We start from the raw sequence: 26174 nt of genomic DNA, 5'->3' as shown, positions 1-26174 counted from the left end.
AATTTTAAAGTGTTGCCGTTGGCTGTCACTGAGTGGCATTTGCGATCGCTACACTAAAGCAGCAATGTAAATTGCCCCCAATAACAGTCAGAGATGTAAGACAACCTTACCTCGAGCGCTTTTCCTGCAGCGTGCTGAATCCGGCGAAGGACTGGCTGCGGATGATGCCGTTGGGCCCACCCGGCGAGTGCGTCCCGGCGGCCGCCATGATCTCCGGGATGCGCGACGACACACCTGCCGAAAGAAGCGCCCATCAAAGTAAGAAAAAACACAGTTCTGACAAGTTTCGACGAGTCCCATCCACCTTTCATGTCCGGAAACTCGACTCCCGTAACTTATCCAAAGTGTACTTTGTACATATTTCTCAGCTGAGGTCATAAACATCAAACATTCCACGACCACACCAAAAAGATGTTCACCGTTATCTCATCGTTCCTTCCTAAAAATAAGACAACTTTTTCATAATGGAGTGGTCTGAATTTAGCAGCGGCTTGTCAAAAGGCGACTATTTTAAGAAAAGTGCAACATGAAACCGTCCGTGTCGAAAATAGATGAGAGCGTCCAGCTTGTCTTGAAGATTTCATCTTCAGGAACATCTAAACACAATCAACAGAATAAGATTTTTTGGCTGATTCATCCCTCAGTCACCGCTAATCTCGGTGGGCTGCTATTATTAGCCAAAATGGTGTTGGTCTCTAGCCTTTTTGTCCCTCCTAATGGCGGAAAAACACAGGCGGAGGTGTGTCATCCCAAAGGAGATGTCATCAAATTGCTGGGAGCTTCTAACGCCTAGGTGTTGGTGGATGGCATGTTTCGCGGTTTGTACGCTAGCATGAAAAATATGACGTCTTGCTGACAGAAGCAGGAACAAGGGCTAGGATTTTTTCCCTCGGATTTCGGAGAAGAGCAACCACATAGCAGGGGTTACACTGGGATAATCAAGCACTAGTTGAGTAGATTTTAATTTAATTTGACTCTCCTAAGGGCATATCAACACTAAACTGTCATACTAACAGTAAGAAACATGCCAGCAGAAGATTACAATTAGTGTTGTGGAAGAGAGCAAAATATTCTTACCTAGTTACAAGGTTGCATTAAGCCCGTATTTTAACTCATCTTTCAAGAACTACAAAATATATTTTTTGTGACAATATAAGCACTGAAACCACCAAAACAAAGTACAGTGGTACCTTTACTTACGAACGTCCCGACCAGGGGTCGCGTTAACCGGATATTTTCCGTCGTTGACCGGTTTTTTAAAACGGTGACGGAAAAAACTGACGTTCGTCCGTCATTTTGACAGGTTGCAATTCACACCCCAGACCACAGGGTGGCGAGTTATCATATTTTATTAGCTATTGTCTCTCTTAATGCATGACGTCGTTGGCTCTTCTGTCAGAATATTGTAGCGTCACCGGGGTCTGGCGGCGGCACCGTGATTGACACATCAACGCGAGGTTCTTATTGGTGCACCCGGTGTGCCAGCGCGTCATCCAATTGATGGACAAGATTGCCGCCCAATCACATGACGCCACAACTCCGCCCCCCTGACTGGAGCCGCCATATTGTGTGTCAGCTGTTCATGTTTACATATTACCGCTACGTACATGCCTCCTATTACGGCGTGTTTTTCTGCTCGTTAATATTAATAATCAAAATGGTGAAGGCGTGTGTGGCGGTTTGTTGCTGTAACAGAAAAGATAGACGGAGAGACTTGAAGTTCTACCGTATTCTGAGAGATCCGGGAGGATGAGAGCGAGATGGACTGCTGTAATTCGACAAGAAATCTGGGCACCAAACGATCACCACAGACTATGTAGTAGTCATTTTATATCTGGTAAGATGCATTTAATATATATTTAGAAGATTTTGAGCTGACAACCACAATTAAGATCATTGTGTGACGTTGGTGATTGGGGTCTATATCGTTGCCTCTTTTTCTTTGGGGGCGGAGTTGTTGGCGGTAAGCAGAGTAAAAAGGGAGAAAAATACCACGACTCCCGTGGTAAAATTTAAGTGACCGGTAAAAATAGACTATGACCGGATTTTTATGACCCTGTCAGTCAAAAGGACAGACAACGAAAATGTCTAGCGCAACCTCTGGTCCCGACATACAGAATTTTCAGGTTAAGACATGCCTCAATGGGGAAATATTGCCTCGTTACGAAAGAAATTTCAGGATACGAAAGGCAAAAATACAGTATGTCTGGTACTTGTAGCTCCCAGAGTTTACTGAACGTAACATACTTATAGCTGCTCTGCCATTGGCCATTGCCTAGCATTCCTAGCATTCAATTGGCTAATAGGGACCTCTACTGTATGTGTATGTGTGTATCCCAGCGGCCTCTTCATTTGTCACACTCGTGTTCCGACAGCTTTACATGAATGTATTAACTTTTAATTCTTTATTTTTGTTTTTTTGAAATATGCACAACTCTGACTAGACATTTATTGTGCAAAAATCTAATTGTAACATGTATTTGTTATGTTTCGATGCATTTTTATGCATAAAAAAGTTTTATGTCTGTATTTTGGGGTTAAATAAAGTGTCAGCAAATACCATAACTAGCAATTGATGAAACAATTGGAACAGTAACTGAATAAATATTTAGCACAGAACATGATTTTTGATTGTTATTTACATCTGTAGCGCTGCAATGCATGCTAAGAGGCATGTTGGATGACAAGAGTCAACAGCAGGTGGCAGCAGAGGTTCACCGTCCCCCCCAAGGGAGCAGTGATGGCCAAATGAAGCTTCTTGAAGCAATAAAGCTCTGCACTAATTGATTCAAAGTTTAATGATGGTTCTTTTGGTCATATGACAGTCGGTCGTATGATACGGCTGTCAAATAAGGTTGTACCGGTTAATATCTTTTGATGTAAATATCCCATGATACAGTGAGGACAGCTGCGGCTTATAGTCCAGTGCGGCTGATCTATGAACAGATGCAGTTTTCGTGCCAAATTTGGTGGGCTGCGGCTTATAGTGCGAAAATTAGGGTGGGCAATAGACACATCACAAAATCTAGTGCAGATGTAGAAAATACGTAGCATAATTAACATGGAGCTCTATGACATCGCTGTCCATTGATTTATTTTGAAACTCTTGACTGATGGAAGTAGCTCAATGCTTGCACAGCCTCCACCTTAATTGTTGTATAATTCTTCACCAAATAATGCATTATATTTTGACATGGCCCATATCGTGATAGATTTCCTTATCGCATAGCACTGATGCCACCTCTGAAGGTGGAACAGTGTTGTAATGACGAGCCTTTCATACAAAGGACAAACTGAAATTGCCTTTTTACAGGCTGCAGGTGACGCTCACATGCTGACCTGTGACACATGTCATCACTTACTTTGTATTCAGCACGCGTCGCTCGCTAAGCCAACATTTGTCTTCCTTCAGGAATTCTCTTTTCCTTTGTGGCTTGACACAAAAGCGCCATTGTGGCCACCTGTAGACGTGACGTCTCCATCAATATCGTTCGAGTCCTCGCGCATTTCGGCTTTGAGGCTTACTGCACGTGTCTGGGATTTCTTCTATTATTTAAACGCCATCCCCAAATAAACTCCTCTCGGGATGTTTGCTTAAGTAATGTGTTGACTCATCACCAATGACGGTCGAGCACAAATTTGTAAATTTTGCAGTTTAGTTGGTATTCAACTAGGACGCCAACTAAAAAGTGCTGCTAAACAATGCTTAACATAAAATACATTACATTTTTTATGTAACTTTTAAACATATTTGATCATGCTATCCTATTTATAAATAATAAATCTAGGACATTGTGTGCACTCAAAAAAAAAACACGGGAGTACAAGAGTGTGTGTCAACAATTCTTTTACATAACCCACCGCATCCTATTTTGTCTCTGGTTGCCATGGTGATGCTAATTCATACTGGCAGAAAGAATTAGCTCACACAATATCAGGATTACTTCAAGTGCATGTCACGCATACAGCTTTTATAAATAATCTTTTTATCATGGTACTTTCTAAATTTCTAAAATGGCAACTTTATTTAAAAGAAATCAACTAAAATAGCACATTTCCACATGATTTTCTGGCCAAATGACAACTTTTTCAGTCTCACATACTATTAAATTGACATCTATCAAGTAATACAATCTTTTTCAGCAAAATGCTGACTTTTCCTTCCAGATAAAATAACTCATTGACAGCTAAAGACCTCCTCTCCAATTAGACGTCTATCACCGTCAAGGGCGCCGAAACACGATCATTTACAGCCATTTCCAACATTTAATGTCTTTTACAGTTCAATAACATTTCAAATCACATTTTCTTGCGCGGTCACGCTCGCTTCCCCCCAACATACACACACCGCACACACACACACGGCAAGAAACCTCTCGTGTGAGGATGCCATTGTACGCCGCTTGCAAAAGACTTGAATGGCTGACTGGCAGGCAGGGGCATTCAGCCGCGTGAAACGGAACGCCATCTTTGTTCGCCGAGCATGGGAAAGCGGCCTTCTGGACGCCGCGTTTCCACTTAAAGGGACGGTCCCGAGTTGGGAATGCAATTTCCAAGTGCGCTACTTTTAATTCCCTTCCCCCACATGCATCTGCATTTGCGGCCCAGTTATAATTATAGATGCTACCAAAATTTAGGCTAGGGTCTTATGTTAACTCTTTGGCTAGCATTGTTCGCCTCTGCAGTGCAATGAGTTAATTATGGGTCTCTTCCTTGTTAATTTTAGGACACTTAAGTGTCACATGCTGTACATTTTGGGGCATTCAGGGGACATTTCCTGGAAATTTTGGATCATATCCTGTTAACAAGGGCTTAGGTTTGCATTGGAACAGCAGGGACATAACACTAGGAACTTTTCAGGATGCTCAAATTGTCCCCACCAACTTTTAAGCAACATTTTTATGCATTATACAGTGGGGCAAATAAGTATTTAGTCAACCACTAATTGTGCAAGTTCTCCCACTTGAAAATATTAGAGGCCTGTAATTGTCAACATGGGTAAACCTCAACCATGAGACAGAATGTGGGGGAAAAAAACTTAGAAAATCACATTGTTTGATTTTCAAAGAATTTATTTGCAAATCATGGTGGAAAATAAGTATTTGGTCATTACCAAAAGTTCATCTCAATACTTTGTTGGCAATAACGGAGGCCAAACGTTTTCTGTAACTCTTCACAAGCTTTTCACACACTGTTGCTGATATTTTGACCCATTCCTCCATGCAGATCTCCCCTAGAGCAGTGATGTTTTGGGTCTGTCGTTGGGCAACACAGACTTTCAACTCCCTCCACAGATTTTCTATGGGGTTGAGATCTGGAGACTGGCTAGGCCACTCCAGGACCTTGAAATGCTTCTTAAGAAGTCACTCCTTTGTTGCCCTGGCTGTGTGTTTGGGACCATTGTCATGCTGAAAGACCCAGCCACGGCTCATCTTCAATGCCCTTGCTGATGGAAGGAGATTTTCACTCAAAATCTCTCGATATATGGCCCCATTCATTTTTTCCTTTACACAGATCAGTCGTCCTGGTCCCTTTGCAGAAAAACGGCCCCAAAGCATGATGTTTCCACCCCCATGCTTCACAATGGGTATGGTGTTCTTCGGATGCAATTTAGTATTCTTTCTCCTCCAAACACGAGAACCTGTGTTTCTACCAAAAAGTTCTATTTTGGTTTCATCTGACCATAACACATTCTCCCAGTCCTCTTCTGGATCATCTAAATCAGGGGTGTCCAAACTTTTTGCAATGGGGGCCAGATTTGGTGTGGTTAAAATGTGGGGGGCCAACCTTGGCTGACGTCCTTTACTTAGAACAATATATTTAAGCAAATTTTAGCAAGCCATTCTGTGTTTCTTTTTTTTTAATTATTACATTTCAACAAACTCGCAACTAGCCTTTGTGGTGTTCTCTCTCGATTCTCGGGCTCTTGCGAAATACTGCTGCTCTGAAATTAAACTAGCTTCAAGTTGCTTTCTCGCTGCGTGTCTTCCCTGTAATCTTGTCGTACATGTCAGCCTGTCTTGTTTGGTAATATTGCCTCACATTCTTTAAAAACAGCTACTGTCTCTTTGCAAATGAGGCAGACACAGTTGTTGTGTATTTTAGTGAAGAAATAGTCCAATTTCCACCTATCCTTGAAGCGTCGGCTGTCACAGTTCCCTTTCTTTTTTGTGTTGATTGTCGCCATTTTAGAAAATTGGGAGTAAAGGGTCACACGGGGTAATGTTGCTTAGAGTGCTCCTGCCTTCTAGTGGATAAATGAGGAGCAGCATTTGTGTGTAAGCTACTTCATATGCTAGTAGTAGTACTGCTGACCAATTTATTAAAGTCTGTGCGGGCCAGACGTTATTGATTTTATGACAGAGGCTGGGGGCCGGATGAAATTTGACCAGGGGCCGCATTTGGCCCCCGGGCCGGACTTTGGACATGTCTGATCTAAATGCTCTCTAGCGAACCGCAGACAGGCCTGGACGTGCACTTTCTTCAACAGGGGGACACGTCTGGCAGTGCAGGATTCGAGTCCCTGGCGGCGCATTGTGTTACTGATAGTAGCCTTTGTTACTGTGGTCCCAGCTCTCTGTAGGTCATTCACTAGGTCCCCCCGTTTGGTTCTGGAATTTTTGCTCACCGTTCTTGTTATCATTTTGAGGCCACGGGGTGAGATCTTGCATAGAGCCCCAGATCGAGGGAGCTTATCAGTGGTCTTGTATGTCTTCCATTTTCTAATAATTGCTCCCACAGTTGATTTCTTTACACCAAGCGTTTTACCTATTGCCGATTCAGTTTTCCCAGCCTTGTGCAGGTGTACAATTTTGTCTCTGGTGTCCTTCAACAGCTCTTTGGTATTGGCCTAGTGGAGTTTGGAGTGTGACTGACTGAGTTTGTGGTCAGGTGTCTTTTATACCGATAATGAGTTAAAACAGGTGCAATTAGTACAGGTAACGAGTGGAGCCTCGTTAGAAGTTTGACCTCTTTGACAGCCAGAAATCTTGCTTGTTTGTAGGTGCCCAAATACTTATTTTCCACTCTAATTTGGAAATAAATTCTTTAAAAATCAAACAATGTGATTTTATGTTTTTTTTCCACATTCTGTCTCTCATGGTTGAGGTTTACCCATGTTGACAATTACAGGCCTCTCTAATCTTTTCAAGTCGGAGAACTTGCACAATTTGTGGTTGACTAAATACTTATTTACCCCACTGTATAATGAGCTCAGTTACAGTAGTATGAAAAAGTATCTGAACCTTTTGGAATTTCTCACATTTCTGCATAAAATCACCATCAAATGTGATCCGATCTTTGTCAAAATCACACAGATGAAAAAGTGTCTGCTTTAACTAAAACCACACAAACATTTATAAGTTTTTTTTATATTCTAATGTGGATGGTATGCAATGACAGAAAGGGGAAAAATAAGTACGTGAACCCTCTGCCTAAGGAGACGTAAATAACAATTGAAACCAATTTTTACCAAACAATTTAAGTCAGGTGTGTGACCCCAGTCAAAATGGATTGGATGTCTATCGTCGTCAAAGGTAGCCAATGAGTTATTTTTTCAAACATTTTGGCATCAAGGGTCTAATTTCAAAAACATATTTTATCAGTATTTTATTCATTTCAAACCCTCCCCACCCCCCCAAAATTGAGTTCTACTTTGGGTCATGTAACCATTTTTTTTTTTTTTTTTTTTTTAAGAAAATGGCTTCCCATTGGTGGAAACACAATCCGGACGCTGGAATGCGGTCACTACGCAAACAAGGATCAGCTCGGTTGTTTCAGCTCGGTTTTTAGCATGAGAACACAAACATTCCTTTCACTGATAGCACCGACCACTGCTGGGATGATAGCGTTGCGTTCGATGGCCTCGGGAAAACAGCCGCTTAACATTCCGGCTTGTACAAAGAAACGAAATGAAACCAATAATGCTTCTTTTGTCTTGAGTTACACTTTTTGTTTAAAGGAAAAGCTAGCAATAGTATGTTAGGTATCCACTAGGTGGCACACTTATGTGTGAAGTCTTCGGGAAAAAATATCCTTGCAATATTGTGTAGTATAAAATAGTGCAGCTACGATTATTCGATTAACTTGAGTATTCGATTAGAAAAAAAATCTTCAAATTAAATTTTGCTGCATCAAGTATTCGTTTAATTTAAGTGGCGTTGTAACGGTTTGTTTTGAAAGTGTTTGCATTTAGTTTCATTGATTTGGGTGGATACACAGCCCTCTAGTCTGCCTCATTTCACATGGCTGATTCCAGCTGCTCCCTGTTAAGACCAACATAAGCTAAGTTTTTGTTTGAGTTAGTTTTTTTTGTAATGCATTCGTAATTTAGTTTAAAGGTACAGTATACTGTATTTAGCCGTTTTTTGTGGGAATATGTGTTTGAACTATTTGTTAAGAGCATTGTAAAAAAAGTTGGCATTTTATAGCATTTAAGCTAGCAGACTTTTGTTATGTAAGTTAGCCAATTGTTCTTTTGTTGTACATATATCCTCATTTCTTTATTTTTTATACCGTTTGAGGCTCAGGTATTTTAATTTTTTATGTTCCTTATCTAATTACTCCATTGTTCGAACTAACTAGTTCATCAATTAATCGACTACTAAAATAATCGATAGCCGGAGCCCTAGAATAAAACATATACAGTATATTTTAGTTTATTTTGGTATTCTGGAATATTTTGTTGCTTTTTCACATTGAAAATAAAAATGATGAAATTTTTAAAACTTCGTATGTTCGCCCAATTCTGCTTCATTTTTAAAAATGGCCAACGCTCAACCTCCCCCCTTGTGTTCTGACATTTGAGTGACACCAGACCCTCGAGTCCGAGGTTATCTCATCGTCATGACGACGGTCAGGCCTGTTCCGGCTCGTCACACCCTGCAATCAGTTGACTTAAGTGCTATTCGGAAGGACTGACTAGGGGGCAATCGGCTTTGAAGATAGAAATTCTTTCTCTGTGTCTTGAAAATACGGAAAATCTCGCAATTCTGAACTAGAGTTAAACCGGCGGGTCTCGTTTTGACCCGTTTTTTTTCTTCTTCTTGGGAATCTCTCCCCCGAGTGCTGTTTTACAGCCCTTCAGTTTTTGTCCCACTTTCAATTTCCCCATTCCTTGCGTATCTGAACCCCCTCCCGTCCTGTTTAGCCGCGGAGGATCTACAAAGGGGGGGTGCATTTGAACCATTCCTCACCCTTCCTGTTGTCTCCGAGCGTGATGATGGAGCGCATTAATCCTCAACCCCCTTTACAGTTACAGTATTACAGTTAAAGAGGAAGGGGGGTGCACTGGCATGCAGCACATGGCACATGTGTCACATGATACTTTGAAGCGCACCTCTGGCGCGCAGCAGCTGGCCGATCGCCGTAAGCGTTTTAGGGGGTCTGAGCTGATAATCTGTCTGTTTGGTTATTTTGTTCACCGCGGCGGCAGCTGGACGGACAAAGTTTTGGGAAATGTCAATCGTTTAGAGATACTTTTAGCCAATCGGAACGCAGGAAGGAGGATGGTCTCTTAACTTGCAGGTTAGCGAGGAGGTCGTCCAAGTTGTTCTGTGGTATGAAATGACTTTTAGGAAGGCACCACTCCTCATGGAAGAATGCAGGGGGCTTCGTTTATGATCACACCCCCACCACATCCCTTCTTTAAAAAAATAAAAAGCCAAACAGATGGAGGAACACATGGAGTAGGAAGTACGAAAGACTGCTCATTATGGATGGTTTACATGCAGTTAGAAATCAGGATTTGCTTAAAAGTGGTGGAAATTAGATTTTTGAAGAGAAATGCCTGACAATATGTGGTCGCATTTTGTGTGTGGGGGGGTTTGTATTTGGTCATGTTTGGGGGGGGGGGGTAAATAATGCCACACTATACATGCTCTTTATTATTTTTTTAATGCCGTACCATTAAAAAGTAGCGAAAAGGGGATTTTTGGAGATTAACAAAAAAAAAAAACAAGCATCAAAAATGTTTAAAAAACAAAAACAAAACCTACTTACCTGGTTGGTAACTATAAGCAGTCCTTTTTTTTCTTAATGCTGTAACATTAAAATGTAGCAAAAAGGGGAATTTTGAAGAAAAAAAAATATTGATGCTTGATGTTTTTTGTTTGGGGGGGGTGTATTTGGTCATGTTTGGGGGTAAAAAAATGTCAAACTATAAATGGTCCTTTTTTTCCCTTAATGGCGTAACATTAAAAGATAGTAAAAAGGGGAATTTTGGAGAGAAACATGATTGATGCTTGATTTTTTTTTTTTTTTTTGTCTGGGGGGGTGTATTTGGTCATGATTGGGGGGTAAAAAAATGCCAGGCTATACATGTTTTTTTAACATTATAAAGTAGGAAAAGGGGATTTTAGGGAAAAACATTATTAATGCTTGAAGTTTTTTGTAACTAAAAAAACTGCTTATCTGGTTCTTTTTATTTGGGGGTGGGGGTCTTTGTATTTAGTCATGTTTGGGAGGTAAATGCCACGCTATACAAGGTCTTTTTTTAATGCGGTAAGATCAAAAAAGTAGCAAAAAGTGGATTTTTCATTTTGAGAAAAAACGTTATTGATGCTTGATGAAGTTTAAAAAACACTGCTTACCTGGTTGTTTTGTGTGTGTGGGGGTCTATAGATGGCCTTTTTGGAGGGGACGATTCTATTCATGGGGGGCATTGTATTCGTGTTTTTTTTTTTTTTTTCAACGTCTTGTCATTAAAAAGTTCATAAATGATCTTTTTTTAATGCAGTAACATATAAAAAGTAGCAAAAAGTGGATTTTTGGAGAAAAACGTTATTGATGCTTGATGAAGTTTAAAAAAAAAAAAAAAAAGTGTGGGGGGGGTCTATAGATGGTCATTTTTGGAGGGGACCATTCTATTCATGGGGGGAGGGCATTGTATTTGTGTGGTTTTTTTTTTCTTTTTTTTTTTTAAACTTCTTGTCATTAAAAAGTTCCATTAATGGGATTTTTGCAGAAAAACGTCTTTCTAGACATGTGCCGTTTACTGGTTTCAAGGTATACCGTGGTATGAAAACATCACGGTTTCTATACCGCATAAAAATTCCATCATACCGTCCCTAAGGTATTATATTTTTATTGTCCCAAAAATGCAGGGAGAAATCCCTCGCTTGCAACTGCAAGCCTTAACCGTCTCCCACTGGTTTTGCTCAGTGTCATTGAGTCAGCTGTGCTACACAATGGCTGGAGGAGGCGAAACTCTGAACTTTTCCCCCCATCGAAGAAAACGAAATAGCTGGTATGGGAATACTTCGGCTACAGAAAAGTTATTGACAGCCGCGGCTTAATGGAGCAGGGCCAACTGACATGTAAAACATGTTTGCAGAGGGTGACTGCCGATGGACAATATGATTTAGCATTTATACAAAATTAAAGGTTAGTAAACACTCATGAACGTTTCCCACCAAATACGAGAGTAAACTCCAGCGTGTTTAGGAGGGGCCACACTTCCTATACCTGGTTGTTTTACCGAAGAAAAGAAATCCCTTAGCATTAAAAAGTAGTGAAAATCTGTTTTTTTTAAATGAAAAACATGGCTATTTTCTGGGGTAAAAAATGGCTGACCTGCTTATGAAAAATGCCAAACTATACATAGTATTTTTGGGGGGTTGAAAAAAATTGCTATACATGGCATATTATTAATGTCTTACCATACATGTGAACTTTAGAAAAAAAAAAAAGCATTTTGCTATCCATGTTTTTAGGAGAACAAAATAACACCTTAGTCAGTCCTTTTTTTAGGTGTTGGGGGGAAGGGGACTCGCTTCACTTTACTGTCTTTTTTTGTATTTAAAAAAAAGGCCTAAAACTAATCACGGTCATTTTTTAAAGGCAAAAACCCTCACCTTACTAAAATTTTTGGTGGTAATTAAAAGAGACACATTCATTCCACCCATTACAACTCACTGTAGTTAAAGCCACTTTTATATAAAAGTGGGCTTGGGGGAGGCCCACCTCTCAAAAAAAAAACTTAGGCCGAATTTCCTCCAAGCCACGCCATGGGCGTAATTCCCTTAATGAGACTTTGCTGAAAGGCCTGTGTGGAAATGAGCATGTGCGCGACATGCCACGGATTGAAGAGAGCGTTCCGGAAAAGGCAGAGCGAGCGAGAGAGCGAGCCTGGGAACAGACGCCGCTTTGCATCCCGACTCAAAAGCGCTTCGCCGCAGCCCAAACATGCTGGCAGGCGGGCAAAGGGAAGCCACTTAACCATATCAAAGCCGGCCTTCTGCTAAACTCCAAACATATTTCGTCTGAACTTTTTTACATGTCTATGTAAGCTTTTTTTTTTTTTTTTTCAAACTAATATTAGCAACCATTGACGGTGCTAAACGTCCAATAGTGTACCGTACAAATGCAATTTTTAGACCGTGACGTCGCATCGTAAAGTGGAAGTGGGACATTATAGACACACCCTTGCATACAAACCATTATATTTCTGATAGTGTTCTCCAGTGATCTTTCAAAAACGAACATGCCGATCAAACATTGCTGCTATGGAACTTATAAAAACGACTCTAGACATGACGACATATGAAGGATGTTTTCTTCATCCGTTTCCCGAAACCAAAGACTCGGAGGAAAAAATGTGAAGAATGGATCAGCTTGCACGGACGTCCATACCAGTTCAACGCCAGCAAGGTGAAGCCACACTATTTCCATTCATTTACTATTGGGGGACAAACAGGAGCTTGTCCCTCCTTTAGCAACAGTAGCTAACTATGAATATTAATGAGCGGAAGTGACGTGTAGCGTGGGGTATGCCATTGGATGAAATGGCGGGCAATGAGTTAACGATTGAAAATATTTAAATCTGGAATCACTGCGTCCGATTTACGCAAAGTCCAGCACGCACAATGACAAATAGGCGCCATTAAATCTAGTGTTGCACTGATCTAATACAGTACTAAAATGATGTCATTGGTATCCATTAGTACTAAGAAATAACATGCCGGTACTGTTCAATATTTACTTTTTGATTGTATTGCACCAATACCATTTTTTGGCTCACGATACCGAAACCTGGCTGTGTGGTATGAACTGATACGATATTGATGCCACGTTTTTTTTTTTTTTTTGGCAAATAATACTAAATTATTGCGTACTCAAATATAGTGCTGCAACGATTAATCAATTAACTTGAGTAATTCGATCAAAAATGACTGCTTCGAGTGGTGTTGTAATGGTTTGTTTTGAGTGTTTGCATTAAGTTTTATCAATTTGAGGGGAAACACTGCCCTCTAGTGGCAACAGTGAATATGACATAATTCATTTAACATGGCTGAAACCAGCTGCTCCCTGTTAAGACCAACATAAGGATTTTTTCTGTTTGAGCTAATATGTGTTTTTAACGCATTCTAAATTCAGTTTATAGGTATATTTGGCCGTTTTTTTTTTTTTTTTTTTGTGTGGGAATATGTTTTTGAACAATTTGTTAAGAGCTTTGTAAAAAAAAAGAAAAAAAAAAAAGTCAGCATTTTGTAGCATTTAAGCTAAGGGACTTAGTCAATTGTTCTTTTGTTACTTAGATCAGTTGTTTTTAACCTTGCTAATGGTACTGAACCCCATGAGTTTCACATGCGCACTAACCGCATCCTTTGGAATTAGAAAAATACTCCCCCCCCCCCCAAATTCCAAATCGACAGATCGACAGCACGCTCTCCTTCCGCTCCCAAATCAACGACATCACTAGATCGGCCAACTTCCATCTTCGCAAGAATTCTCGCCTCCTCCCTTCTCTTACCCGCCATACCGCTTCCACTCGTCTGTAGTCTAGTCACTTCCCGGCTCTATTACTGTAACTCACTGCTCTTTTGTCTCCCAAATAAGTCCCTCCAGAAACTGCAGATTCTCCAAAACAGCAGCACGACTCACCACTTGGACCAAGAGAGAGTCAACCTTCCACTGAGCAAACCACCTCCTCCCATCAAATAGAGCACTAGCAGTTGAACGAACTGGAATAATCCTCATTTATTTATTTTTCGAAACCATGAGGCTAAGATCAGGTATTTAATTTTTAAATGCAATTCTGCATAGTTTGCAGAAACACTCGGGAATTTTATTTTGTATTTGCATTTTTTCTTTTCTTTTGAAAGTGCAATCTTAGCAAGCCTTTAGCATCTCCTAAAACTTACTACTAGTGATACTCATCTAAGCTCCGTCAACTAATATTTGCATTCTGCTTACAAATGCCACATATTCAGCCATTTTGAATCTATTATTTCCATTGAAAACTTTGGACGTGGAGCCTCCATCATCCAAAAAAAGGCTAAATTTGCTGAAAATTTCCATTTTTTGGAACGCATTAACTTATCTTAACAGCAGACACATCCACTTTGGGTGGTATCAGAACAAACCGCTGACCTTTCACCCTTCCGCGGCACAAAGGTGGGGGCCCTTTCCTGACACAATGGAATTAAATTAGCTGTTTTTTTACACCCCCCCTAAGTGCCCACATAAACAAGTGCTAAGAGATTGAAAATAAAAGGCCGTTTTAAGCCGGTGACTCAAGGGAAATGCAAAACCACTTTAGAGGATGACACACATTCAGCCATAAACATGTCACAAATCCTGTCTCTGCGCGGGAGAAACACGAAAAACAAACAACAGAAAGCCAACCTCCCCTGAGGCTTAATATAGTGGTATGAAAAGGTATCTGAACCTTTTGGAAATTTCTGCCTAAAATCACCATCAAATTTGATCTGATCTTTGTCAAAATCACACATATGATAAAACAGTGCTTTAACTAAAACCACCCAAACATTTATAGGTTTTCATACTTTTAATGAGGATAGTATGCAAACAATGACAGAAAGGGGAAAAAAATAAGTGAACCATCACATTTAATATCTTGTCTCCCCCCCCCCTCCCCCTTTGGCAGCAATAACTTCAACCAGACGCTTCCTGTAGCTGCAGATCAGTCTGGCACATCGATCTTGGCACATTCTTTTCTCCAAAACTGCTGAAGTTCAGTCAGATTCCTGGGATATCTGGCATGAATCGCTGACTTTAGGTCATGCCACAGCATCTCAATGGGGTTTATGTCTGGACTTTGACTTGGCCACTCCAGAACGTGCATTTTGTTCCTCTGAAACCATCTTGAAGTTGATTTGGATCGTTGTTTTGTTGCAGCATCCATCCTCTTTTTAGCTAGAACTGTCTGACAAATGGCTTCAGGTTTTCCTGCGAAACATCCTGATAAACTTTTAAATTAATTCTTCCATGAATGATTGCAAGTTGTCCAGGCCCTGAGGTAGCAAAACAGCCCCAAATCATGATGCTCCCTCCACCATGCGTCACGGTGGGGATGAGGTGTTGATGTTGGTGAGCTGTTCCATTTGTCCTCCACACATGGCATTGTTACTCCCAAACAATTCAACTTTGGTTTCATCAGTCCACAAAATATTTTGCCAAAACTGTCCAAGTGCCTTATTGCGAACATTAAACGAGCAACAATTTAGACAGCATTGGCTTCCTCCGTGGAGTCCTACTATGAACACCATTCTTGGCCATAGTTTTACATATAGTTGATGTGTGCACAGAGATATTGGACTGCTCCAGTGGTTTCTGTAAGTCTTTAGCAGACACTTGAGGGTTCTTTTTTACCTGTCTGAGTATTCTGCGCTGAACTCTTGGAGTCATCTTTGGTGAGAGAAGCAACAGTGCCAAATTCTCTCCATTTGTAGACAACTCCTCTGATTGTCGACTGATGAACATCCAGACTTTTAGAGATGGTTTTGTATTCTTTCCCAGGTTTATTCAAATCAACAATCCTTGATCGCAGGTCTTCAGACAGCTGTTTTGACCAAGCCATGATGCACATCAGACAATGCTTCTCATCAAGACAATTCTCACCAGGTGTGTGTTTTATAGTGGGCAGGGCAGCTTTAAACCACTCATCAGTGATTGGGCACACACCTGACTTAAAATATTTGGTAAAAATTGGTTTCAGTTACTCTTTAAGTGTCCTTAGGCAGAGGGTTTACTTACTTATTTCCCCCACCTTCTGTCATTGTTTGCATTCTAACCTCATTAAAATATGAAAACCTATAAATGTTCAGGTGGTTTTAGTTAAAGCAGACAATGTTTTTACATCTGTGTGGTTTTTTACAAAGATCAGATCACATTTGATGGTGATTTTATGCAGAAATGTGAGAAATTCCAAAGGTTTCAGATACTTTTTCATACCACTGTATTAAGTCAAAATGAAGATCAGGTATAGCGACAAATGTTAGGGGGAGGTGTACTAGTGCCCTACCTATAGCAATAAATAATAGTGGTTAGAAAGCAAAATTCTCATGCTAATTTTTAAAAATTGAGTTTCGGAAAAGAAAAATATTACAATGTTTTGACGTGAAGTCTATCAAGATGCGAACCCATTGCAAAGTTGATTGTGATTTTGCATGAGGGGCAGGTGTATATGTGCCCCATCAGGAGAAAACTATGCTTTTTTTTTTTTTTAAATTGTTCCAGCGAGATAATAAAACTTCACTTTGTACAACAGAATCTGCCAAATAACAATAACTGTGGAATATTTTTACAAGTGCACTTGCTCACCAGCTTGCCTGAATTCAAATTCAGTAAGTGCTTTCAAATAAGTGCTTCTAATGAGAACATAAAATGAATGCTACAATTACTAGCGATTTCACATTAAAAGCATGTGTAACAGGGCTACAGCTATTGTATAAGCTATTTTAGTAGTCGTTTAATCGAATAACGAGTCCGTTCGAATAATCGAGTAATCGGATGAGGAACATGAAAAATTAAAATAGCTAAGCCTCAATCGGTATTTAAAAAATAAATAAATGAGGATCTAAGTACAATAAAAGAACAATTGGCTAACTTACATAGCAAAGGTCCGCTAACTTAAATGCCATAAAATGCTAAAAAAAAAAAAATTCCAACGCTTTCAATGGTTCAAAGACATATTCCCACAAAACACACACACACAAAAAAAAAAACAGCTAAATATACTCATAAACTAAATAACGAGTAAAAAAAAAAAAAAAAAAAAAAAACATTAGCTCAAACAAAAACTTAGCTTATGTTTGTCTTAACAGGGAACAGCTGGATTCAGCCATGTTAAATGAGTTATGTCAGATTCACTGTTGCCACTAGAGGGCAATGTATCCACCCAAACCAATAAAAACTAAATGGAAACACTTTCAAAACAAACCATTACAGCGCCACTTTAAACGAATACTAGAAGAAGCAAAATTTAATCCGAATCTTTTTTCTAATTACTCGAGTTAATCGATTAATCGTTGCAGCACTAATGTGTCATAGTGACACTAAGTGATAGTTGTCAATATTTGTTGACATAAATCAAGCCAAAGGGACCAAAAATGTGCAAAAAAATTCTGCAAACAGAACCTTCTTGTTTACAACACTTCAAACTTCTTAAGAAACATTTTTTTGCTATCGTTTGATAAATTATTTGTTCTTGTTTTCGTCTTTGATAGTCCACCGTTATGGTGCGTTTGCTCACCGCGGTGTCCACGGAAAAACGACGATTCCCCATAGAAATATGACGAAACTTGCACAGCGCAGCACATAAAAAGCGAAAATAACCTTACGCCTCTTGTATTTGGATATTTAAAGACGAGAACGGGTGCAAACTCGAGGTAAAAATAGAAAGGATTCGCGTGTCCTCAAACGCACCGTCGTCTGAATACATTGGCCAAAATCACTCTCGCTTTCTTCTTAATGCGCTCAAATTCAGCCGTGCTCCACTGACCCACTGGGAAAACAGGAGTTTCGACTCACCTATGCCAATATGGATATCCGTTTTTCGTTCAGTAACGCGGCTGGTCAAGGTTTTTTTCCGGGCTCGTCTACCTGCTCCCCTCCATCCATCCGCTCACTCATTCATCCAGGGAGCACCAGCAGCCACTTTCTCCTCCCTCCTCAGCTTGTTTCTCGCAAGCAGTTTTTTGTTGTTGTTTTTTTTAAGATAAGATAATGCTAAAAAAAAGTGTAGCTAAAAAGAATAAATCTCAAGGGTAATTCTGTGCCGAGTGTCGGTTTGGCTTCTGCCGTTCGTCCAGTCCACTACTAGAGCTCCCACTCCCACACATTCCAGTTTGTGTTCGGCTTGCTCCTCCTGGGCAACAGCCAGCCAATAGGAGGTTAAAGGGGCGGGAACAGACCAGATTTGACTTCCGCGTTTGTACGGGAGTCTCAAAAGGTCAAAAACATAACTCAAGCACAGCGAAACATCAACATGCATTATATTTTCCCTATTTCTGTTACATTTTTGGGATATTTTACATAAAAAAAGGTTTTTAAGATGCTCTTTTTCTGTTTCAGCAACATTGACTTAATTTTGCAATAGGATTGTGTTTACAAACTGTCTAAAACTGGTGTCAAACTCAAGGCCCGGGGGCCAGATCTGCCCCACCGGATCATTTTATGAGTTCTTCAATAAAATAAAAGAGATAATAATAAATATACGGGAATGCTTATCATTAGTGGTCCCTAACTGTCGTACGGGCAAGGTCTAGGAATTCTGGTTAAGTTTAGCCTCGGTGTAAGGGTAAGGGGTTAAAGGTTTAGGGCTCGGTGAGGTGGCGTATTTTGGTTATATTTTAAGGCTGGGGGGTAAGTTTTCCCAATGAAAGGGAATGCATGTGATTGGTCGACAGTTAGGGACCACTAAAAGTAAACTTTACCTAAATATACTAGAGAAATCTGAGATTAAAATAGAAAAAAATGTAAAAATGCTAAATTGAAAAAATGAGCATATACTCTCCCCTATTGTAGTTTTTTTTTCCAATTAAAATAAAAATTAAGAAAAAATATATACGGAATAAATTTAAATCCATAAAAATGAAAGATTGAGAAATTCAGCAACCTGAGAACATCATTAGGATGTCCTGATCGCATATTTTTGCACCTGAGTCAGTCACGTGATTTTGAGAATCTGCTGATACAGAGTCCCGATCCGAAGCTGATAAATCTTTTTATTTTTTGGAAAAAAAGTTCTAAACATGTTACAGTACTGTATCGTTTACAGTACTTCCTCTTCCGCTTTTCCGAAAGTGTTGCGGATTACAAAACGTATATATTTTTGTTTCTTTTGGCAATGCCATTGTATTTCTGGATTGTGTTACTTTTTAGCCCTTAAAAAAATAAAATCGATTAATAAAAATTAAAAAATTGAAACCCGATCCTCTGAAATACGCGATCGGATCGGGGACATCCCGACTCCCGAGAATATATTAGTGAACAAACTTTCATTCGCCCCATAACAGTCCAAACGGATTTGATGTCTAGCGCTGTCAATGTTTTTTGTTTTTTTTTAAAATCAGATGAATAACTTTTCTTCGTTTACTAACTACCACAACACATACTCCGTGAATACTCTACCAAACTGGCAGTGAATGAGTTAACGACAGTCCAAAACAGGCCCGTGAGTCAATAACAGAGTCTCTGAAGTAACATAATGGCCGCCATTACTCTTAATGTGTCTTCCTGCATGTGTCGTACACCGAAGAGACAGCGTTTATCATCCTTGTACTTTTCAGAACATCCATCTTTGTGCAAGTCACGCTAATTGGCCGGCGCAATAGGACGCGCTGTTCCGCCGGCTGCGTCCAAATCCAATTGAGCCAGCGTTCTTCCAAGAAGCAACGGGAGCAGAAAATGCTTTTGTCCCTTTTGATCCGTCACTCGGCATTAAACCGCTAGCGAGGGAGAAAGGAACGGATTAAAAAAAAAAAAAAAAAAGGGAGTAACATCACCAGAAAATACTAGGGGGAAAAAAAGGAATGTGGTCATTTTACATCTGTAATAGTGTCCTAAAGTGTCCATCAGATGGCGCTAAGGTCAAAACATAATTTATCGCCTTTCAAAGTTAGCTAACAAGTTAGCATGGTGTGAAGGATGCTAAAAAATGTATGTTACACAATGATTAAAGCGTTATTTTGCATTTGGGGCCAATTTTGTGGTGCCCCAAAGTGTCTACCAGATGGCGCTAAGGTCAAAACATTTTTGTTGCCTTCAAAGTTATGTCGCTAATAAGTTAGCATGATTTGGAGGATGCTAAAAAATGTATGTTACATAATGATTAAAGTGTATTTTGCATTTGGGACACCTTTTGCAATGCCCCGAATTGTCTAGCAGATGGTGCTAAGGCCAAAATATTTTTGTCGCTTTTAAAGTTACGTCGCTAACAAGTTAGCATGATTTGGAGGGCGCTAATAAATGTATGTTACATGATGATTAAAGCGTATTTTGCATTTGGGGCACCTTTTGTAGTGCCCCAAAGTGTCAAGCAGATAGCACCATGGTCAAATATTTTTGTCGCCTTTACAGTTACATCGCTAAAAAGTTAGCATGATTTGGAGAACGCTAAAAAATGTATGTTAAATAATGATTAAAGCGTATTTTGCATTTGGGGAACCTTTGTAGTTCCCCAAAGTGTCTTACAGATGGCGCTAAAGTCAAAAAGTTAAACAATAACTCTTTCTAATCTTTGTTATAATTGCTATGCTAAAAATGGAAGCTAAGTAATGGTTATGCTGCCATTAAGTTACGTCGCTAACAAGTTAGCATGATTTGGAGGACACTAAAACAATGGGACGCTGAAAAAAATGTATGTTTCATAATGATTAAAGTGTATTTTGCATTTGAGGAATCTTTTGTATAGCCACAAAATGTCTTGCAGATGCCGCTAAGGCCAAAACATATTTGGTTGTCTTCAAAGTTATGTCGCTAACAAGTTAGCATGATTTGGAGAACGCTAAAAAATGTATGTTACGTAATGATTGAAGTGTATTTTGCATTTGGGGCACATTTTGCAATGCCCCAAAGTGTCTAGCAGATAGCGCCAAGGTCAAATATATTGGTCGCCTTTGAAGTTACGTAGCTAACAAGTTAGCATGATTTGGAGAATGCTAAAAAAATGTATGTTACATAATTATTAAAGCGTATTTTGCATTTGGAGCAGCTTTTGTAGTGCCCCAAAGTGTCTAGCAGATGGAGTTGAGGTCAAAACCTTTTTGTCACCTTTATAGTTACATCGCTAACAAGTTAGCATGATTTGGAGGAAGCTAAAAAATGTATGTTAAACAATGATTAAAGCATATTTTGCATTTGGGGAACCTTTGTAGTGCCCCAAACAGTCTTACAGATGGCGCTAAAGTCAAAAAGTTAAACAATAAGTCTTTCTAATTTTTGTTATAATTGCTAAGCTAAAAATGGAAGCTACGTAATGGTTATTGTAAATTCTGCGCTAGGGGCAGGTATGGCAGTGCCCCACCATGTCCAATACATGGCCCAATCGGGAGAAAAAGCATCTTAAAGTTTTGTTCAGTTTCGTTTGACAAAAATCACTAGTCAGACATTTAAAAGTTGACGAAGGTTGGCTAAGTCGTCAATGTTTCAGTGCATTTTTAGGTTGACCTGAAAATTTCACCCCACAGCCCAACATGGCTATTTTCTGCAAGCGTCTTACAAGACGCAACAGCTGCTGTAAAGTCCGGCCTGTAATTACTTCGTCGACGCTGTCGGGTCGTGACTCTAAATTTACCGCCGTCCACGTACGATGACGTAAATGCCCATTTTCTGACGTTTCGTCGCACGAGAGTGTTTAAAAGTTCGAACGTCCTACATGCAAGAGCGCGGTAAGCTATCGACAGGTTGTCACCGTCATGCGTTTTCCTTTCCGAGACATCTGCAGCTGTCCAGAAAATTCCTCACATGTTCCCCATTTTTAGACAACTGGAATGCATAACAATACACAGTGGTTGAGCCAACAAAAAACATCTTGAACATGAACAAAATATGAAACGCCAACAAAGCTGGCACACTTACAAACCATACAAAGAAACATTTAACTGGAGTGGAACTTTGCTGCTTTTAGCAAACCAGCTTAAAAAATAGCAAGTCGTATAAAAAGTTTATAAAATGAGTAGCTTGCATGAGCGCTATTCTGCTCGTGTTTGTTATAAAATGAGCGAAGCGTTGCACACCGGCGTTCCCTTTTATTTTGGTGGTGTTCCACCTATAAATAATCAACCAGCCTGTCTAATGTTAGCCTTCCTTCTCAACTGCACTGCAGCAGCACTACAGTATGACTGAGGCCTACCTGCCGAGCGTATCGACGTGTTCTTTCACCGTAAAACAACAGTCTTCAAACAGGAGCACCCACGTCGCACCACTTTTTAAAAAAGTAGGCTTTCAAAATCAAATCCTTTCTCCAGCAAAGTTAAATGACTCACAAAATAAATGACCAAGTGGGGAGTACACAGCTAATTAAAACATCTTTCCATATGACAAACAGCTTAAATTTTTTTTTTTTAAAATGTTGAAAATGGCTTAATTCTGGGTGGAAAAAAAAAATTGAAACTCAACAAATTCCACATGATTTGCAACCAAGCAGCCTGCACTGAATTTCAATTCTTCCACCCACGCAACAAATGGTACATCACCTCTTAAGCTAAAAACAATGACCAAACCACTGAATCATTGGTGTCAAACTGGTGGCCCACGGGCCAAATCCGGCCCATCGCATCATTTTGTAAGGTCGCTGAACGTACAGTAAATCAGTTTTTTCTTCCCCCAAATTCAATTGATGTAGTGCATAAATCAGAATAGTTTCTGCCCCCCGCCCCACTTTCGTTAAGTACATTTTAGGGCTGCAGCTATCGAATATTTTAGTAGTCGATTAATTGATGGACTAGTTAGTTCGAATAATCGAGTATACGAATAAGGAACATAAATTAAAATACCCGAGCTCAGCCTCAAACAGTATAAATTTTAAAAAATGAGGATCTATATAAAACAAAAGAACAATTGGCTAACTTACATAGAAAAATTCCACTAGATTAAATGCTAAAGTTTTTTTTACAATGCTCAAAACAAATTGTTCAGACACATATTCCCACAAAAAACAGCTAAATATACTTATAAACTAAATTATGAATGGGTTAAAATTAAAAAACATTAGCTCAAACAAAAACTTAGCTTACGTTGGTCTTTGCAGGGAGCAGTTGGATTCAGCCATGTGAAAAGAGGCAGACCAGAGGGCAGTGTACCCACCCTAATCAATAAAACTAAATGCAAACACTTTCAAAATAAACCATTACAACGGCATTTTAATTAAACGAATACTCGAGGCAACAAAATTTAATTCGAATATTTTTTTCTAATCGAATACTCGAGTTAATCGATTAATCGTTGCAGCACTAGTACATTTTAATTCATTTTTTCCTATTTTTCATTAAATCCCAGAAAGTGAAAAAGTATACAGATTTTTTTCTCTTTTTAATAAAAATTGTAATTTAAAGAAAATAGTAAAAAAAAATTAAAAAAAAAAACACAACTAAATATTTACCATTTCCCACTAATTCTATTTTTTTTAATTAAAAAAAACTTAAAAAAAAAAACGTTCGCACAACTTTCAGGTCAACAACTTCTCCAAAAAAATGAAATAAGGTTTACCAATTAGCCAATCGTTTACCTGCCATTAACAGTAATGCTGCAACAATCAACCACTTAACTCGATTAGAAAAAAACATTTCGAATCCAATTTTGCTGCTTCGAGAATTCGTTTAATTAGAATAGCGTTGTAATGATTTGTTTTGACCGTGTTTGCATGTAGTTTTATTGATTTGGGTGGATATACTGCCCTCTATGGGCAACGGTGAATATGACATAACTCATCTAACATAGCTGACTCCAGCTGCTCTCTGTTAAGACCAACATAAGGTTATAAGTTTTTGTTTGAGGTAATACGATTGTTTATACATTTGTAGTTTAGTTTAGGAGTATATTTAGCAGTTTTGTGGGAATACAATTTTGAACAATTTGTTAAGAGCTTTGTAAAAAAAAAAAAAAAAAAAAAAAAAGGTAGCATTATACATATCGCATTTAGCTAGCGGACTTTTGCAATGCAAGTTAGCCAATTGTTCTTTTGTTGTACCATACGTAGATCCTCATTTATTTTTTTATACTTGCTCTTGTGAAATGAAAGTGCAATCCTACATTCTTTGAGGAAACACTCAGGTATTTTATTTTGTATTCATATTTAACGCTCTTTTGAAAGTGCAATCTTGGAAACTCAAATGTTATTCCAAGCATCAACATGTTTTCCTTTGATTTACATCCGCAAAAATGTATCCTGCAACGCAGTAAATGTCTGTAATCCGATTACTCAATTATTTGAGCTAACCAATCGATAGATTAATCGATTACCTAAATCATCGATAGCTGCAGTCCTAATTGGCAGCACGAGACGCATGATCCAATTTTGACTGGGAGAAATTGACCAGTCAGAATGGATTGGACCTCTCGCGCCGTCAACAGCAGGCAAATGAGTTAAACATTTCAACAGTATGGGCATGAGTTTGACACCTCTGATTTAACTCAAGTAACCCCCATCATTGATCATCCTACCATCCTCACAGAAGAAATCTTCTGCCTCCTGACGCATCATCGCCATCTCATCCACATCGTCCTCCATCCCGGCCATCGTTTTCTCGGTCTTTTTATTCTTCTGGCGGTGCGTACAAGTGAGCGCTCGGCGACTGCCATGCAGCGAGCCGCCCAACTTTCACCCACGGGGAGGACGCTTTCGTAATATCCTGTGCAAAGCTGAAGTGAGAGTGCGCGTGCTGGTAGAGGCGACAGATGATTAGCGGGAATAATTAGCCGTGGTGTTTTGAGACAAGACACAAGCCATCAAAGCATGTGTGAGAGATTCCGTCACGCTCCATTCTATTTTTTTCAAAATGGACAGGCTTCAACAATGCGGCTTTTAAAAGCTTTGGCGCTTAGATTTACATTTGACAGTCATAAAAAAAAAAAGCACTGGGTGAATGCATAAGTACTAGGGGATGTAACTGTACACATACGTCAAGAAAATCACAGCATTTGAAAGTTAAAAATTTGTTCTATTGGCTAAAACAAAAAAACTGTTTATTATTAAAGTGCAAAAATAAATAGAAGAAAACATCCAACTTGTGAATTTGTTACAGTTTATGTGCAAAAAATAGACAACACACGCTTTTTTTTGTAGGAATCAACTGAGGTAACCGTTAAAGTTAGGTAACACTTGCCAGTTTTGGCAAATTTTATACTAAAAAAAAGATACTGTACTACCATTTTCAATGTCTGATTACACACAGTTAATTGGAAACAATTACCAATGGACATATACTTCTGCCATAAGATATACTTTTATATTAGCTGAAATGAAATAAAATGTGCAAATAGTTTCTAAAACAAACAGCAGCTCTTGAAATAGTGTAAAAATACTCAGTTTTAATGACTTCAGCCGAGGGCTAGAGTAAAATAACCTTTTCCTAATTTGAAAACAAAAAATACACTTCAAAAAGTGTTAGTAATAATGCATTTGATAGTTCCCACTCTGTAAATTGCCAATACTTTCCTAGTAGGGATCAATGATCAACTACTTACTTCGTCTGTTTTAGTTTGTCTGGTTTTTCCCGTAATGCCAGTTGTTGGTTTAGGCTCTTTACCTCTGCCGCCCCCTGGATTTTAGGAGGACTAACTGACTTGGAATTTTTGTTTTTTGTTTTCGTCATACATATTCGCCATCTGATTGTGTGCACCAAACCATGATGTCTGTACCATAATGGCGCAGAACGAATATAAACTGTAATTTTTGGACTGTAAAGCCCTTTTCACTTATTTTCCGTGTAATGTGACACGGGATATAACCATGTCATAGCTTTCAGACATGGGGAAGATGTACTGGGAATTATCCAGTTGGACACTTTCAGACTCGTGCCGTGTTGGTGACTCGGCGCTCTCTATGCGGCTAGGGCGTGGACAGGATTTTTTTTTTTTTTTTTTGCCTCGTTCATGAGGAGGAAAGCAGCGAACAGGAAGGGGTTATGGGGGACAGAGGAAATCGGAGAAGGAACGAGAGACAGAGGAAGCTCAGATAACAAGAAATACATTGAACACCTACACTAACTATGAATATGTTGGTGCCATGGTTAGTTGTATTTCCAGTTGACACCATCTGGGGGGCCAGATGACCAAGGAGAAGGGGGGGGGGTCAGAAAGATAAGTGACTGGGAGGGGTGGAGTGTATACAAATCAGCCATGTGAGGTGTAGAACCCAGTATTTGTGCGAATCCCTTGTGAGTGTGAGTATATGGGCATCCTAATCTGTGCTGCCTGATCGCTAATCCTGA

General features: G+C 39.4%; 1 protein-coding gene across 4 annotated transcripts in view; it reads right to left on the bottom strand.

The window, feature by feature from the left end:
- ripor2 (RHO family interacting cell polarization regulator 2) overlaps positions 1-26174 on the bottom strand; it is a 60788-nt gene that overhangs the window by 29825 nt on the left and 4789 nt on the right. Inside the window, exons 1-2 of one of the 4 annotated variants that reach the window (XM_057827572.1) lie at positions 24415-24978; positions 111-234 (exon numbers count right to left, since the gene is read on the bottom strand). In XM_057827572.1, the coding sequence (XP_057683555.1) occupies positions 111-234; positions 24415-24481 (191 nt within the window). In that variant the 5' untranslated portion in view covers positions 24482-24978. Of the gene's footprint in view, positions 1-110; positions 235-17772; positions 18113-24405; positions 24979-26174 lie in introns of those variants that run through there. The other 3 variants (XM_057827571.1, XM_057827574.1, XM_057827573.1) reach the window with 3 other exon arrangements.

Source organism: Corythoichthys intestinalis, chromosome 22 (genome assembly GCF_030265065.1).
Source record: "Corythoichthys intestinalis isolate RoL2023-P3 chromosome 22, ASM3026506v1, whole genome shotgun sequence".
NCBI classification, from domain to species: domain Eukaryota; kingdom Metazoa; phylum Chordata; class Actinopteri; order Syngnathiformes; family Syngnathidae; genus Corythoichthys; species Corythoichthys intestinalis.
The sequence above is the reverse complement of the archived record's forward strand: the minus strand, read 5'-3'. Positions and strand labels throughout refer to the sequence as shown.